This window comes from Ceratotherium simum, chromosome 5 (genome assembly GCF_057802395.1).
Source record: "Ceratotherium simum simum isolate JZ-2026a chromosome 5, ASM5780239v1, whole genome shotgun sequence".
NCBI classification, from domain to species: Eukaryota; Metazoa; Chordata; class Mammalia; order Perissodactyla; family Rhinocerotidae; genus Ceratotherium; species Ceratotherium simum.
The window spans coordinates 10,263,699-10,282,601 of record NC_141904.1 but is presented as its reverse complement, the minus strand read 5'-3'; the positions used below and the strand labels follow the sequence as shown (position 1 = coordinate 10,282,601).

Here is an 18,903-nt window from a genome sequence, read left to right as displayed (position 1 = left end):
CACCTTATGCAGTCGGAGTTTAAGCTGAAGACATGAGCTCTAACAACAGAATTTTATGACAATCACCATGTAGGAAAGGACTTTTTGGTGAGGTGAAAAATGAGGTGTTTGGATATTTCTAATTCTTCTAAAAAGTGCTATCATTTAGGCTTATATTCAGTGGTATGCTGGTAAACTATCTCTCTAGAGGAAAAACAAAAGACCACAAGCCCTGATTTGCAGCACTTGACAATTTCTGTGGTGTAAATGCTCCTACCACAGCCCATTTCAAGCTGCCAATGTTTGAACAACTGGCTTGCAAAACTCTTGGATATTTAATAAATAAGCAGCTCTCAGTAGGCAGGACAAGCCTGCCCTGACTCCACCGCGTCATTTTACCCCAACTATGTGTTAACTCATCATTCGGGTACTGTTTCTGAGCACAGAACCCATATCAAGGTTCCCAGCCTATGGAAGATATAGGAGACCAGAATATGCTCCCCCTAAATATGCCTTTTTGGCATAAGGATTATTTTCAGAAAGAGTAGACCCAGGAAAAGCCCTATAAAACAGACTAGAAGTTATTCTTTTATAAGGAAAATTTACAATAAGGAAATATCCATTTGTAAGGCTGTCTCCCTCTCAGTACCAAGAAGAGAAGGATGACTCCAAAGCATAAGAAACTTACCAATGGAGAAGGCACAGGCTTAAATCTGCATAACAACCTTACCCTTGTTTACCATACTTTTCCTGGTCACCTTCCTAAAACTTGCCTCCCCCACAACCTTCTTCCTTCGTTTTAGCTGAAGATGGTATTCAAGCCCGAATTCTAAGCCATCTCCGGGTTACTCATTCCCTAGATTTCTCCCATGTAGATATGCAACTAACATGTTAATAAACTTCTGTTTGTTTTTCTCTTACTAATCTGTCTTTGGTTACAGGGTCCCTAGGCAAGAACCCAGACGGTAGAAGGAAAGATTTTTACACCTCTACAAGTGTCAGTGTGTCAGATACTGGGATTCCCAGTCAATGAAGGCCTTGTTGCCCCCGCTGCTAGGAATGCTGTCAGTCTCTTCAGGGATTGCCAAGACTGCAAAGAGCCACCTCACCCAAGGTCACGCCCTTTCCAGAGCGGCCCATACCTAAAGACAGTATGATTTGGTATTTTAGAGGCCAGGCCACCTCAGTCCAACTGGGGATAAATCTGCAGAGGCCTTCTGACTGGGCGTGCATCTCAGCTTAACTTCTCCCTTGGCCCCCGCAGGCTTCCTTCCTCCTCCATTCACAGAGTGGTGATCTCAAGGGCGCTTAACCACCCTCCTCACTAAACTCCACCTCAGAGTCCACTTCTCTGGGAATCCAACACGCCACAGTCAGAAAGACAGGCGAACAGCACCTGAAGTTGCAGGACGTGCTTGCTCCACACACCCCGACCTGAGGCAGAACTCCGTAAATCAGACAGAGTCCAGTTAGCCTCAGAAATGGATCTGAGAGGAGCAGCTGAGAGACCCCCAACTCAAGACAGGCTTACATGGCAACAGGAGATGAGGCAGTTAACTGCCCAGCTGCCTTATGGTCCCCCCCTTCCTGTGCTGGCTGAAGCAGACCCTACCTTCAGGCTGTATAAGCCACTGATGAGGAGCTACTTAATGACCTGAGGAAGAACCCGGAAAGGCAGTGGGATGGAAACTTATGTAACTACTTGCTGGAGACCAGCAACAATAAACGTGCACTCTTGCCACAGTTCAATGTTTTAGAAGGAACAAAGCAAAGGGGAAAAGAAATGAAAGATCCACTTTAAGTTTTATGCACTCAGACTAAAAGCCTGGTGGGAAATCTCTCTTCCTCCCTCCCACCGTCCCCCTCTGTTTGTCTCTCCTGTGCCCAGGCTCTATTTCTTTCTCTCCCTCCATCCCTACTCTAGTAGTTGGAGAAGAGACCTCTAGAAATTCAACCCTCTAAGTAGCAAACAACCATCACAGAGCCCTGGTACTCACTCTGAGGGAAATCTGTGATAGATATTTGGATATAAAATGGCCCCCAAAGAAGATGGCAGAGTGGCAGCGAGAAGTAGCAACTGACAAGCGGAGAATGATACTTCATTATATCATCCACTCACTTATCAGGATCCACAGAGTATCTACCATGTGCCAGGCACCCTGCCGTGAGCTGGGATACAATGTGACCACAGACAGACCTTATCCCTGCCCTCCTGGAGCCTACAGTCTAGTGAGGAGACAGACATTCTTCCAAACATCATAGAGACAAATATTAACTTACAATTCAGCTAAGATACAGTGGGAGAACAACTGGTGGAGTTACGAGACAATAGAACTGGACACTGGAGTATAGCAGTAGGGTCATTTGGGGTGGGAATGAGTGTTCCCACAAAGCTAATCAGCCCCTAAGAACATCCTTATCTCAGGCTAAGAGCCTGTGTACATACTGCTGCTGCTGGGACTCAGATTACAGTATTTAAGATTTCAGACAGGAGCAGAATTTTTAAAGAAATATATAAAAAATAAAAATAAAATTTTAATAAAATATGAGCTATTCTATTGGTCTCTAAGTTGAGGTGTGCATGTGCTAGAGAGTGAACAAGATGATCCACTTGGGTGTGCAGAGAATATTTTATATTTCATTTTTATCTCATCCTTTTAAAAATTATAGTTTGATATTGCTTTATAATGTACATAATATGTTGGTACAGTAGTACTTGCAACTCATTTGTAAATAAATAGGCATATATTAGGTACATACACTCAAAAGTGTTTTACTGATGGGATGCATAATCAAAAGTTTGGAAATCAGTGTTTTAAAGTACTTAGCAGTTAGCTGGTGCTTATAATAAATATTTACTGAGAACTTATTACATGCCTGGCATATTAGCCCCTTATGTGAACTATTTCATTTAGTCCTTATAATACCCTTAAGCTTGGTACTCGCATTGCCTCATCAGACAAAACTAAGGCACCGAGGGTTAGGTCATGTGCTGAAGCTCACTCAGCAGGTTATAGGTAGACCTGGGTTTGAACCCAGTTATTCTGACTGCAGAGTGGGCTCTAACCATAACATTATGCTTCCTCATACATGCCAATTTCCACCACATATGCGCTGATGCTTAAAAGAGTAATATTTGGGGGTTTTTTGGAAAGGTCACTTAGAAGGGATACTTTGTTCTGTAATAAATATGGACTTATTAATAAATACAGAAAATAGTATCAAATAACAAGGTATGAGTCATACTTTTTAAAGATTGGCCTCTCATGGAACATAATTCACCATGATCTTGACTGAGTCAGACAGGGAAGTGGAGAGAACAGCTTTAGAGTGCCCAGCCACCCGCTCCTCCCAAAAACAGCTGTGAAAACCTGTCCTTTGTTACCTAAGTGGGTGGCAGCTACTCAGTATCCCAAAGCACTGTTTATGGTATGTTTTGCCATGCTGGCTCCCATAGTTTCTAGAAAATATGTCTGTACTACTACTTTAAGTCCCCTCTGGAACTAGGCAAATGGATGGACAGATGGATGAAACCATGGGTTTCTATATATGGCCAAGGCTGCAAAGGCCCAAGAACCACCATCGTGTTCTTGGTGGCTTAAGATGGTCCAAGACCAGGCAATAGTCAGGAGGCAGGGGTGACTGGGAGATGGGTGGGCATCCCAGTTGTTTCTCTCTATGGTGGTCTGGGATATTTTCTAGGGCTTGAAGCCAAGGATCTGAGAAGCCATTCCCTTTATTCTCATAGCCACTCCCCTCTTACTAAATTTTATGTTAGAAAGAACATCAACCCCAGTGTTCAACCTACACATATACTTTCACACGATTCCTTTCCTTTCACAACCAAGAGTGAGTGTGAGAGACATCAGTACAATCTGTGCTCAAATCACATGGCAGTCCAAGAGGTCACTGTCACCAACAGCCTTTGGAATGCAATTCCACAACAGCTGGTTGGAATGCAATCCCTGCCCCAAATAAATGTTCCAGCAGTCGGTTTCCTTAGAACACGAGTCCTAAGTGATGATTTGTGAAGAAGAAGGAAAAAATTCTCTATCCTAGGGTCAAGAGAGTTTCTGAGTGCTGTGTCCATAGCCCTGTCTCAGAAAGCCAAGCTGCCTTCCAGGTGGCAGGGTCTTAACCCAAACTCTCCCAAACATATCTGGTGAAGGAATGCTGTTTAGTGCAATTCTTAATCCTGCTGTTCAGGGTGCTCCAGGTTACGGTGAAAGGGTAGTAGATCAACTCCTTGGTGTTTGGGCTGTGCATTCTGAAGGCAAGCCTGCAAAAGTGGCCAGGACTCGACACAGGGCCTGCCAGGCTTTGGGGCACAATGTTCCTGTTATTTCTGCATTTTCACTCCCCATTCCAAGCTGACATCTTTCTTCTTCTCCTCCACCCTTCCCTACCACCACAAATAGAATTTTTCCAGGACTTTTTGTATAGACAGAATGATCTTGAATATTGATGAAAAATATAGCAAAGACTCGGCAATGGAAAAAAATGACTTCCAGAAAGCAAAGGCATCCAATATTATTTAGTTTTGCCCTCAGCTTTGAAATTCTCCTCTTCCAGATCTCTGCGTGGCTCACTCGCAGCTTCATGCAGATCTCAGCTCCAACTTCGCCTCCCCAGTGAGGGCTTCCCTGCAGGACATGTCTAAACACTCTTCACTCTCCAGCCTCTCATTTTGCTAACTTTTCTTCACAGCACATGTCTCCACTTGACATTAGATTAGAAATGCTCGTGCTGAACTGTCCCTGTCTCTCTCTCCCCTAGGATCTATGCTCCATGAGAGCAAGGACTTCGATTTGGTCACTGCTATACTTGCAACACCTAAAACAAGTGCCTGGCATATGATGAGTCCCCAGTAAATAAATATCTGTCGAATGACTAAATGAATGAAGAAAATCTGTGTTGTTTAATGACTAAGTTAAAACCAAATGGAACTAATCATCAGGGAAATGCAAATCAAAACCACAAGATGTCACCTCACACCTGTTAGAATGGCTATTATCAAAAAGACAAGAGATGACAAGTGTTGGCAAGGATGTGGAGAAAAGGGAACACTTCTGTACTGTTGGGGGGAATGTAAGATGGTGCAGCCTCTAAGGAAAACAGTATGGAGGTTCCTCAAAAAATTAAAAATAGAACTACCATGTGATCCAGCAATTCCACTTCTGGTTATATTTCATAAGGAATTGAAATTAGGATCTTGAAGAGATATCTCCACTCACATGTTCATTACAGCATTATTTACAATAGCCAAGATATGAATAAAGGAAACGTATATACATATATGTATGTACTGTATATATATGTATATGTTTAAAGCTAAATAATATTGAACTGTGTATACACATAATGGAATATTATTTAGCTATAAAAAAGAAGGAAAGGTTGTCGTTTGTGACAACATGGATGGACCTTGAGGACATTACACTAAGTGAAATAAGACAGAGAAAGACAAATACTTTATGATCTCACTTACGTTGAATCTAAAAAAACAGAACTCATGGAAACAGAGCAGATTGGTGGTTGCCAGAGATGAGGGGTGAGGGGTGGGGGAAATGGTTGAGGTGATCAAAAGGTATAAACTTCCAGTTATAAGATAAATGAGTCCTGGGGAGGTAATGTACAGCATGGTGTCTATGGTTGATAGAACTATATTGTATATTTGAAAGTTGTTAAGAGAGTAGATCTTTTTTTTTTTTGTGAGGAAGATCAGCCCTGAGCTAACATCCATGGCAATCCTCCTCTTTTTGCCGAGGAAGACTGGCCCTGGGCTAACATCCGTGCCTATCTTCCTCCACTTTATGTGGGACGCCTCCACAGCATGGCCTGACAAGCAGTGCGTGGGTGCGCGCCTGGGATCCAAACCCGGGCCGCCAGCAGCGGAGTGCGTGCACTTAACCACTACATCACAGGGCCGGCCTTCACAAGAAAAAAAATTTGTAACTATGTGAGGTGATGGATGTTAACCAAATTTATGGTGGCAATCATTTTGTTATATATATGCATATATCAAATCATTATGTTGTACACCTCAAATTAATACAGTTTTATGTCAATTATATCTCAATAAAACTAGAAAAAAATAAAATAAAAAATACCTTCACAGCAAAAAATAAAAAAGAAATACTTAGAGTCTTGAGACATTTTAGAAATCATTTCTCAGGCCAACTTTCTGCAAAGAAAGGTTGAACAAAGGTGGAAGAAAATAGCTAAAACAAATAAAAAATGTTAAGCTTCTTTATTAACAACAGATCTCTTAACTAAGGTTTAGGATGTAAGTAGCTGAGTCTATGCAAACAGCCTCATCCCATTCACTGCCAAACTTGAGATTCCCCAGGACCATCGCATGTGGTAAGAGCCAAAACCTGTCACGATAGAGAAACATCAGTCACAAAGCCCTGTTCTCTGTAGAATGGAAGAATAATTGATAGTATCCTACAATTGTTTCTCCAAACCCCAAGTGCTGATTTATCTGACACTTACTTCTCTCAGTGTACCTAGAACAGTTGTAGAGGAGATTTCTTTCCTGTCTTTTCTTTATCCTCCCCCAAAGTGTCCCAGCATTAACTGCACATATTTATCTCGCGGTCCAATGACTCTTTCTGGTCAACTGTTCCTGTTACCAGAAGAGCTTTGTGCCCCGGCCTCTGCAGCCAGAATAATCAAGCAAATGGAAAGATTGGAAAGAACAAAAGCAGTTCATAAAAAATATATGAGAATTAAGACTCTGAACCACAAAAAGTCAAAATCACTATTAGAAAAAGTTGGACAGTCAGAAAAAAAATTAAGACACTGATGTTTTAAAGCTGCAAATACAAAATTGTTTTTAAAAATCATATGATTAGTTGTGCTGTAAGGGCTTCCTTAAAATATCTCTAAATACACAGTATTATCAACACAATTGATAATAGCTTCAGCGTGACCTATTTGCAGTCTGGCAATTCTCTTTACTGAAACAATAGACAGGACAGATTACTCAGCAGTGTAACTTACTCCAAAATAACTTCCCTTACCAAATGATAGTGTCACTTGTCATGCAGGAAGTGAAGACTCGGCAAAATTTTCACTGGGTAGTTTCCTTTGACTTTTTACATGACAGTCAACTGATTTATGAATGATAGGAAGTATAAATTTAACTGTCTTTACAACATTTTGAAAATTTACTGGTTCTGCAAGACTTTTCCAACCAAATGGCCTGCTGACCTTTCCAGCTCAATATGGTAAACATATATATGTTAAATCAATGATAAATAAATTAATAACGAAATAAATTGAATCATTCATTCATCACTTTTAAGCTATACTTGTGATTTTCCCTTACAAACCAGCTCCTTCCTCTAACCTCTAACTTCCCCATTTCTGCCCCACCACCCTCTGTGAGCGCACAAGACCAGGGGAGCAGAGTAAGCTGTTCTCTCTTCCTCCTTGTGCCCAGTTGGTCCAAATTCCACAACATCTTCCTTCCTTCCTTCTCTTCCATCTGCCCCTTGGTTGCCATCTAAACTGAGGCCTCATCTGTCTCCTTGCTTCCACTTCCTACCCTGTACATGGCAGCCTAACCAGCCATTTGCTTTTGTCAACATTACACTCTTCCACTGACTTCAGAGTGGGGATTACTCCAGCTGGCATTCAGGGGCTCCTGTAATCAAGCTCTGCACTTATTTATAGCACTGTGTTTCACTGCTCTTCCATATTTCAAAAAATCGGAAATGTTTTTCTTTCTTGGAATATTCTCTATCCTTTTTTCCACTTCCATATCACGCTTTTCCCTCCGCTTGGAATGCCTCTCCCAACAGCACACATCACACACATCACCACCAGCAGAATCAACAAACTATCTTTCTTTGGAATCTTTCCCATCACCCTAACAGGAAATAACATTGTCCCCTTCTGAGTGCCTGTGGCCCTTGGCCCACTCCTTTGGTACCTGCCTTGTACTGTATTTATCCATTTATTCGTATGCTGTGTTTTCCCCTGATTTACTCATAAACTCTTTGAGACCATTCCTTATTTCAGAACTGAAACCAATGGGACTCACTCAGTTCATTTGTACTGAAAGAATGAATGAATGAACGAATGATGGCAATAGTTCTTTCTGCTCTTCCCAAGCAAGTTTTAAATGTCTTTGATATGAAATTCAGAAATGCTTAGTAGATATTTGGTATTCCTAAATATTACATAACAAATTAGTGTTTGTAAAGCCATTGTGTAATAGAATATAGGCCCCACTAAGTTAAAACCAGTTAAGGATACCTTGGATTCACAGAACAATTGGAAACATTGACTAGACAGATAGAAAGCAACACAATCTAGTTTTATTCTCTCAGAAGGTTGTTTTGAGATCATCAGCTGCTCAAAATGTATAGAAAAATACTGTTTTCACCAATATTTAAGTGAAAATATTTTTTTCTCTTCTACACTTTTATCTGTATTGAGCATGAACAAAATAAGCGTGGCATATGGTATTTCTTAAAATTTTTATGTTTACACACGACGTAAAAGCACAGAACACTGCTGCTTATATAAATGTCAACAGCTCTCATATTTTCCAGTTTTATACCTTCTTACTGGAAGGAACTCAAGGAGCCATCAAGCCCAGTGCTGTTTCCAAGCACATCAGTGCCTAACCATCCCAGAAGTACATAGGCTCTTACAAATCTTCCAAAAGGCGATTACATAGCACAGGAATTCATTCTAGCCTCTCCAAATCCTGAAGTCAAGAATTTCATCTAAGCCTCTAAACTATATTCTTCTAACTGAGAATAAAACTCATTTCCTCATCCTGTAACTTTCAGAAACAAAGGCCAATACTCCCTTTAATCTGTACCACAAAGAAAAACGACGCAGTGGGGCTATACTGCTGGCTTTCATGACTCTACTATTCTGGACCTCTTCCTGTAGTTCTGACCATCCTCTGCTTCTGTGACTCTGCTGTGCTGGACCTCTTCCTGTACTCTGACCATCCTCTTCTCTTTCCAGCACTGGTCCTCATCTCCTCCTACTTGTCTCACTGTGAGATTCCCCAAACCTCAGCCCGAGGCACCCTGCCCTTCTCTGTCCACAGGAGCCTGTCCACTTGGGATCCTGTCCAGTAGTGTGGACAATAAACCACTCAGGATGCAGTGTAAAGTGCTATGTGTCCCACTTTTGCCTCTGGGCAGTAGTGGTACCCTGGACCCATCATATAATTTCTCCAGATATGAATTTATTATGTGTATTTATACAACTAAGATGAGATAATATCTTAGTTTCTTCAAGCATTAAGCATCCACGACACTACAATTCTACCAACTCCAAGATGATAATTTCCAAATATTCTAGCTGTATATCCACTACCAAGCTCTCAGAAGCATAAAAGGGGCATTTCTCTCCTCACCATATTCACCTGAACACAACATAGACTTAAATCAGTGGTTCCTAGACTTGTCTGCCCAGTAGAACCACCCAGTGATCTTCTAAAAGTCCCAAAGCTCAGGCCACACCCTAGACCAGTAAAATCACAAACTCCAGGGTAGCAACACAAGCATCAGGATTTTTTGAAGCTTCAAGTGACTCCAAAGTGCAGACAAGGTTGGGAACTACTGACTTAAATCAATCTTAGTGCTTAAGTTGTTGTTTTACTCATCTATAAAATGACAGGGTTTAACTTAATGTGGTCAAGTCTCTGTCTTGCTCTAAATTAGATGATCTCTATTTGCAGATCCAGGGGCATTTTCACCCATCCTCTTCCTCAAATCTTCTTTCCCTCCTTTACTTCTTTCCTGGGACTCTCATTCTCCCAGTCAGGCCTGAAACCTTGAAATCTTAGATTCTTCTCTTCACGCTGTTTCTATAAATCAAGCAGGTTCTGTTGATCCAAAGCCTCCATGAAGCCGTCTTCCCCTCTTACCCAGATAACCACACCCTGCAGCCTCACCCTCCAATCCATCCTGCCCAGTGACATTTCTGAACTGAATACCTACTGCCTATCCAAACCATATCCACCCTACAAAGCCCCTCTCAAGGAAGCCCTCCTAACAAGCTCAAGTATCTGTGACCACTAATCTGTAAAGTTTTATAGTCCTTATAACGCATATGATACAATTTAGAACTGAATTATATACAGGCACATATTATGCATTGGTTTTGTCTCCCCAATGGATGTTAAATAAATGAAACAAACAAACACACATTTCATTAATCCCTGGCATATATTAAGCATTCAAACATTATCTAGTAGCAGCAATGGTAGCACTGGTGTTAGAGGTAGTGCAGTGGCGATGGCCTTGGCGGTGGTATTAGGCGTGGCAGTGGTAGTAGAAGAGGCAGTGATAGCAGTGCAATGTAAAGGGCCTTGTGGTCACCAAGCACTTTACATACATCATCTCATTTATACATTAAAATAATTCTACAAAATAGTTCTAATCTCCCCACTTCACAAATAAGAAAGTTGGAGATTATGCAGTTCAAGGAACTTACTAAGAGCGTATGGCAGATCAGTCTAGTCCTGAATTCTTTTCCCATTGCTCCATATAAACCTCCCTACAAGCCTTCCAATGAATGGACCCTTTTTTGAAATCCTTTTGCTCTGACACAGATTGATCTATTGATATAAATAGTTGCATGCAGTGAAGAATTCTCAGTAAGGAAGACAGACTATCGGTTTTTCATTTTTGCAGACTAACTAGGGTCCCCCAAATTGACACATAAGCAACAAATGTGCGTTAAGATATATTCTGGCCGTTTATGAACTAGATCCTTTCCACTTAAAGTCGTCTAATATGGTGTACCAGTGGATGCCCCTTTTTCCACCAGCAAGGAGGGGACGATTTACTCTGGGTGCTGAGTTGCCTATTGCCAATTTTGGCTGCTTGGAGGAACAAATGCTAATCGTGACTCAAGGAGTCACATGATTTAGAATTAATCTAGAAAATCCCTTAGCCACTCAAGGTCAATTAAACACTTTATGTGCAGAACACGTAATCCACCCAACAAAAAAACCAAGAAGGCCCTAATAACTTAGACATTTTCTTCATCTCTTGCCTTAATTTTTCAACATCAAACTCTGGAGTTTGGCTGCTGATAAAGGAGTCACTATGTCAATAATACAGTAATGAAATTTCTCATCATGTGTTTGTTAGAAATCCTGTTAGAGAACAAAATTACTGTAGTGAGAGAGATAATTTCAGCATCTTTGGGGGTCAACCCATTTGGAGAAATAGTGCTGCTTAGAAATGCAGATAAAAATAGGTAACAGAGGGGCCGGACTGGTGGCACAAGTGGTTAAGTGCACGCGCTCTGCTTCAGTGGCCCCGGGGTTCGCCGGTTCGGATCCCGGGCGTGCACCCACGCACCGCTTGTTAAGCCATGCTGTGGCGGTGTCCCATATAAAGTAGAAGGAGATGGGCACAGATGTTAGCGCAGGGCGTCTTCCTCAGTGAAAAAGAGGAGGATTGGCATGGGATGTTAGCTCAGGGCTGGTCTTCCTCACAAAAAAAAAAAATAGGTAAGAGAGTGAGGAGGGAAATACTTAATCTATGTCCGGGTACTAAGCAAAGGTAAAACTGAAGAGTGTGTTTTAATTAAAATCCTATGCTGCTAATAAGGTCATTAAAAAATTATTTATTTCAAGATAATTTTCTATTATCCACGCAAACAGAAAGAATCACATAGAAGAGATCATCCAAAACAGCAGAAGATCTAGAAGTTGCTCCTATTTATTTCAGAAATACATTGTTTAATTTGTTTTTTGTGTACTTCATTTCACTTTCCTAACTAAGTCTGATTTAGGCTAATATAATTCATTTGCTGTTCCTGAGCCCTCACCAAGTGCTAGGAGGAAGTTAATCTAGAAATGTGCTAGCAGAAGATAATGTGGAAAAAATAAAGGAATTCTAAAAATTACCCATCTTGAATGAGGATAAATGGCAGACCAAGTGTCTCCCCTCCTGCCCCAAATCTCTCAAAATGGAAAAAAAAAAAAATGTATATATTAAAGAAAACTAAGTCCATATGGGATAAAAGTGATAAAATGCACTATCATAATATCAAGGAAGTTCTCAGCTCTGACTCACAAGGATCTGGAATAAGTCTCATGAGATCCTGTTTCTTAGCACATACTTGTATCATCAACCATGAATTCACTTATTCCAAAGACTGATCCAGAACCCACAAGGCACCACAAAAGGGAACCTCACCTGTTTTCTGACCCAGAGCCCTGAGAGTAGAAGGAAGTTTTCCTTCCAATATCTGAAGCAGTTCACAAATTTGCAATAAGAAAACCATTTTTAAAAGCTGAATCACTTCACAATTTTTATTTTTTTACCTAAAATTCCCCAACTAAACTGATGGAGTCAAGATCTCTTGAGAGTGACTGTGTGTCAGTACATTTATAAGCAGCCAAGGGGCCAGTGTTCTGTGCTGGCAGCCAAGAGCCAGTTATCCTAGATAGAGGTTTGCAAGTGCCAATTTTTTCATTCCCTTCCATTTTCCTTTTTACTTAAGGGAGACTTGAACTCAGTAGCCAGCTGGCAATGTATACAATGACACTTAAAACTCACGTGTGAAAACTTGAATCAAGTATCGTGAAAGGCATTGTCAGCTGAATTATTATCTTTTTACCTAAGGTAATTCTGGCTTTCAAAATAATTATACTAAAAACCATTCTTTTCCAACATCTAGAAGAAAATACAGACAACTGAGCTTACAATAAGAGTATATCAAGGTGTTAACCCCTTAGTCAACTAAATCTCTCCAACAGTGTGGTGTCGTAAAAGGACACACAGTAGTCCCCTTATCCACGGAGGATACGTTCCAAGACCCCTAGTGGATTTCTGAAACCATAGATAGTACCAAACCCTATATATACACTATGATTTTTTCCTATGCATACATACCTATGGTAAAGTTTAAGTTATAAATTAGACACAGTAAGAAATTAGCAAAAATAACTAATAATAAAATGTAACAATTATAACAATATACTGTAATAAAAGTTATGTGAATGTGATCTCTCTCTTTCAGTCCAAACCTATTCCTGAATCTGTGTAACCATCCCCTACTTGCAGTAAATGGCTCATGTCACTCATTTCAGGGGATCCCTTGCTGAAGTCTTCGTATAGGCTCAATGCTTTCTGTCACAACACGTTGCTGTCAATCGGAAGTTTCTGTTCATGTCTTCCAGCCACAAATTTAACGCCTTTTCCATCTTACCTAAGCACTTATCAAACACTGTGGCCATAACTTTTGCAGTTGGAGGTGTGACAGCAAAACTAGCACAAATTTCTTTTCCCTTCTTCACAATTTCATGAACAGAAGATTTATTCTTACTGTAGATCTTAGCAACTCCAGCATATGATTTTTTTTCTTTCCTTAAGGAGAGAACTTTAACCCTTGCACTTAAAGGAAGCACTCTACAGCTTCTCTTTGGTGTGTCTGAACTGCCAGAATCACTACTCTTGCATTTTGGGGGCCATTATTAAGTAAAATGAGGGTGACTTGAACACAAGCACTGCGATACTGTGACAGTTGATCTGATAACCGAGACGGCTACCAAGTGACCAACGGGCAGGTAGCGTATACAGTGTGGATACACCGGACAAAGGGATGATTTACTTTTCCGGCAGGATGGAGCGGAACAGCATGAGATTTCATCATGCTACTCAGAACAGCGCACAATTTAAAACTTATGAATTGTTTATTTCTGGAATTTTCTTTTTAATATTTTCTGACTATGGGTAACTGAAACTACAGAAAGTAAAACTGCAGATAAGGGGTGACTACTGTATACAGGTGTGTGAATGCATTACATATGGTGATTCATATACGATGCAATTATTTATAGTGGAAAACAAAAATATATGACCAGATAGAATCCTTACCTTTTCAAGTATAGCATTGCCTTGATGAGGATTGATGTTGTGCTGGCTTATCTCTCTCTTGTATTTGTATTCATAAACTTGGTCAGTGATATTAATCAGCAGAGTTGATGGACTGAAGGCCAGTTTCCCACAGTCATACACAGTCCCACTCTCAATATCAGTTGGCGCCGTAGCATATCGTAAGATTAATCCCATTATGAGGCCTAAAATAAAGAATAAATAATTGCACTGGAGGAAGGCAAACTAAAATGTTCACTATCAGACGCTTTAAATATATGATTTGGAACTTGTAGGAGTGGCAGGAGAAAGGGTTGGGTCATCGCCTGGTTTAGAAAATTGTTCACTCTTCCACAGATACCAGTCCGATAGATTGTCTTGTTAAATATTTTCGGTGGACACTATTGCTTGAATATCCAGCATATATTCCCCTTTTTTCCTTCCTAATAGACCCAAAAATTTTGGAGAGAAGAGCTACCCACCTCTTCTATCCATCCGAGTGCTTCAAAAAACCTCTGCTCTATGACAGATACTGGGTGATCTAATCAGTCTGGAGATGGGATTCCCCTGGAGAAAGTTTCTGGTCCACAGATCCGCACACAGCTAAGACAGCCCCATCAGACGCAGGAAGCATTTCTGTACCATGCTTGCGGGAGAGGTGTTCTTGTGCTCTCCCTCAGTATGTGACCAAGGCAACATGTTTCTCCATTTTTTGCTGGCACTATCTTGTGACTTTGAGCGGATCCAGTCCAAGGACATAGTCAATATACTGAGGATGGTAGGAAGAAGACACAGACAGAATCCAGGCCTTGGATGACTTCACTGAGTCAACAGATCAACCTATCCTGGAGCAACCCTAATTCTAGACTTTTTGCTACGTGACATAACACATTCTCTAATTTTTCAACCGATTTTGAATCAAGTTTCTGCTTACCTGTAGCCAAATGCATCCTAATGATATAACATTCCTTTTAGTGAAGAGTTGAACCCAACTAACAATCCTTGACTTTTAAGTGTACAAACTCTGTTAGAATGCTCATGGTAATCTGATAACTGTGAACTTTCTTAATATTAGATTTATTAACAAATAGCAAAGAAACTTCAGAAGTCTACACATTCCTCAGTTCAAAATTAGGATTGATGTATGTGTTTTAGGATAAATCCACAATTTACTCTTTAAAACAGCAAATGTTGGAGGTTTTACCACTCTCTTATGAATCTAGTCCTCTAATAGCTTTTCATTTATTTAATAAAATATTTGTTGGGTGTATATTTTGTGCCAGGCATTTATAGATTTAAAATAAAAACACAGTCCCAGTCCTACAGGAGCTCAAGTTTGTAAAATGAAGACCCATAAGCAAACAATTATAATTCAACGTGACATGTGCTATGACAGCTGGTAAGCACTCTGTGTTATATGAGTACAGAGGAGACACTCCAAAGCCTTTGAATGATGCAAAGCTTTAGATGAATCTTAAAAGGTCATATAAGATTTGTCCAGATGAGCTGAATCAGGGAATGAATTGGGCTCCAGGCTGCACACGTGGGTGGCAGCATGTGAGTGACAGCAGAGACAGCTACCAGTTCCCCAGGATTTACATTCTCCAATGTGTAGGATAGCTGTCGGGAAGTGGCTGCTCGGCCGGGAATTGTGTTTCCTGGCTGTCTTGCTTCTGGTTGGGTTCTCACCAAGGGAATATAAGCAAAAGTGATTTGTGCCACTTCTGGGCCACAGCATCGAAAAAGTAAGCGAGTTTTCTCCCTTCTCTTTCCCCATCTATGAGATGGAGGGGGAGGAAACAAAAGTCCTATAGAGAGACAGAGTCACCAGACTGAAGAAGCCTGGGTCCCTGAGACACCTGCTGGGGGAAAACCATCTACCAACCAGAAATACCTGCATTGTTATGTGCGTGAAAAGTTAACCTCCATTGTGTGGTCACTGACATGTTAGTGTTTCTGTGCTAACAGTCACTAGGATAACCTAATATAATGTATAAACATAGAGGGATTTAAGAAATCTGGTGGATTTAGGGAGTCAGTAGTGGTGTAAGACCAGAACAAATGAGAGAGAGAGAGACAGAGATAAAGACAGAGACAGAGATAGAAAGAGAGAGGACTCTAGACTGCAGACCATAGGCAGGGACTGGGTCATAAAAAGGCTCCTCTGTCATGCTAAGAAGTTTGTATTTTTAACTCAAAGGTAATGTAGAACCATTGAAAGATTTTAGGCAGGAGAGTAAAACAATCAGGTTTTCATATAAGAACTATCACTTTAGCAACAACATGGAGAACTAATTAGAGGAAGAGGTGAGAAGGAGAACAGATTTCTTGCAAGGATATTTTTATATTACTTATTCTTACCTCAGCATCTGGCCCACTCCTCCGTAGCAGTGAGAAATGCTGTATCCTAACCTTTGTGAGCAAGAGAAAATAAATGATGGGTATGGAACCACCATGAGCGCTCAATCCGCCACCGAGCAGTGGGCACCTTCCACATGCAGTGTCAATACCATAAAACTAGTCAGGAAAGGGAAGGGAAGACACATCATCCACATGCTGGGTGGTTTAGGGGGGCTATGTAAGACCATCACTTTCCAACACTCTCTGCCTAGGAAGGATTCATTTTCTAAAAGTTATTCGGCAGGTACCATGAGGGATACTATGACCTCTGCTTTCTACTTAAGTGGTAGATAAAGAATGGAGCCTGAACAGAAAGAACCTGTATTAATATCATTCAAAATTCCCAGAAGGTAAGCCATTTATTTTTGCAATATGCTTTCAATGCAGTAATAAAAAGTAAACATGATGTGTCCACTGTTTTTTCCAAAGCAGGGAAAACAACTATTGGTCATGATAATGAGTGCCTAGTATCTGGGGCCCTGTAATTAAATTCATACAAGGCCTCAAAACTTAAATGGCCCTGCCTGGCCCTCTGCACTTGCTCTGGTCCCGGCCTTCCAGAAGAGGCACTCTGGAGTAAATGGAGTAAGCTGCTTGCTGCCAGAAGTGACCAGATGTAATGGCCATGAAAATGCGCCTCTCATCTCCCTCGGCGAGGAGTGTAGTTGACTGACGGTCTCTGCTCCTGTGCTCTGGGATCCGTGACTGCATTCGTGCTGAGGCCAGCCAACGACTGAGCACAGCAGGGAGACTAAGAAAGGGAGAAGAGGCTCCTCTGAAGGGCCATCATGGCTCAAGGAGCCACCATCAGCCTTGCCAAACCTTTCTTAGAATTGCACCACAGCCTACAGTTTCTCCTACCCAGCCCTCCTTCCATCCCTCTCTCCACAGGAGTTGGGGCTGCACCAGGGTCTGACAGCTGACCCAGCATCCCCAGGCTCCCTCCCCATTTTCCCCCAGAGGAGTTTCCCCAATAAATCTTTTGCATAACTAATCTCTTCCCGGGGTCCCCTTCTCGGAGGACCCAAATTAACACGTTAGACAAAAGGCTCTGGCCCCACTTCTCCCCAACCCCAAAGGTTGAGCAGAATCATCGTCATGGGGGCGTGTAAGGGCCAGCAGGGAAACCACAGCCTTACAGCACACTCGGTTAACAAACGCACGCACCCATTTGTGTGACCCACTGCAGTAGCAGCAACTGGAAAATCCTCATTTTTCAGAGGCCAGACCCCTACCCACAGAGCCTCATAATACTTTAACAGCCAAACACCCACTCAGTGCTTTAGCCACATGCTGACACAAATACGGAGTGTTGCATTAACACACTCCAGCACATTATCGTATGAGAGCCGGTGACAAAGTAGGACTGCTGGCAGGAAGAAAATGCTAATGAAAGGGGGTTGTTTTTATACCCACGCAAAGACACAGGATAGAGAAAGCACTGACCACTTGTGCACAGAAGCAGGAAAGAGGTGACTGGCTGTCACAGCTTATGGACACAAACCACCACTCTCATTGGTAAGCCGTGAACCAGGACCCCACCTGCCCAGGAGAAAAGGAGCTAGCCCGCCCCAGCAAAGCAACACCACCCAGCACAGATGGGCACAGCCCTGGTCCCAGGTTGTATCCTCACAACCATGGCACTCCACTGAGCTCTGCCCCCTGGGCAGCTGGTGGCGTCACCTTCTCCAGGCCGAAACTCTAGACCAGATGCATCCCCTGTCCTTACAAGGCTGGGCGTCTGGGCATCCAGGGCAGCAGCAGTGTGGACCTGCTCTCTCATGAACCCTGACCTCTCCAACCGCCTAGAAGCCCTGGGATGGATCTTGGACAATAGGCCTCATCCCTAAAGCACTCATCATCCTACAAAGTCCACCTCAAGTCCCACCTGTGGGGGGCGGTGCTCTGATGCAGCCTGTGCTCACGGAGTTCCTCATCTTTGAGTTCCTACAGCACCCACAGTTTGAACCATACTCTTTATTGCCCAATTTTATAAAGACTTATATTATGCAGCATTGCTTTGCAGACCTTGGCTTTGTCTTCCCCACTAGACGACGAGACTGTTTAGGGCAAAGACTCTGTGCTATTCTTCATCTCTTTTCCTCTGGAAAGGCCAAACACTTTAGGCAGAATTGTAACTCAACTTTCTCCGAATCCACAAACCCCCTTGGGGTCAAGAAAAAAGTATCTTCTGAGTTAATGTAGTCAGTCAGTGACCAACATTTTAAAATGTCACGTGTAGGGAACATCACACCAAATGCTGTGATCTTCCTGTCCTTGAAGAGCTCTCAGTAGAACTTCATAGCAGATGCCCACCATGCAGTTAACACGGTGATGTTTGTGGGAGAAGAAAGGAGGGAGGGAGGAAGGCAAGAGGCTAGCCTCACGAGCACTCCAGATGAGAGGCATTTAGATATACGAGACTTGTCTTCCTGGACTGGCTCTCACTTCATTCTCCACAACGAAAATATGAGAAAACTGCACTCCCTTCTCCCTCATTCTGCTTTCATGCCACAGACACACAAGACATTGCTAGCACTTGTGGGAGTTATAAAAACGAATAAAATACGGTCCTGGCCCTAAAATATTACAGTATTTTAATCCTACCAGCCCTTTTCTTCCTGCCCAATCCTGTGGTCCTGATTTCCAGTAAGAA

At 41.9% G+C, this 18,903-nt stretch overlaps 1 protein-coding gene across 1 annotated transcript in view; it reads right to left on the bottom strand.

Moving 5' to 3' along the window:
- The window catches only part of SLC9A9 (solute carrier family 9 member A9), a 539,379-nt gene that overhangs the window by 509,169 nt on the left and 11,307 nt on the right, over positions 1–18,903 (bottom strand). The window contains exon 2 of the mRNA XM_004419282.3: positions 13,851–14,053. Within this exon, the coding sequence (XP_004419339.2) occupies positions 13,851–14,053 (203 nt within the window). The remainder of the gene's footprint in view (positions 1–13,850; positions 14,054–18,903) is intronic.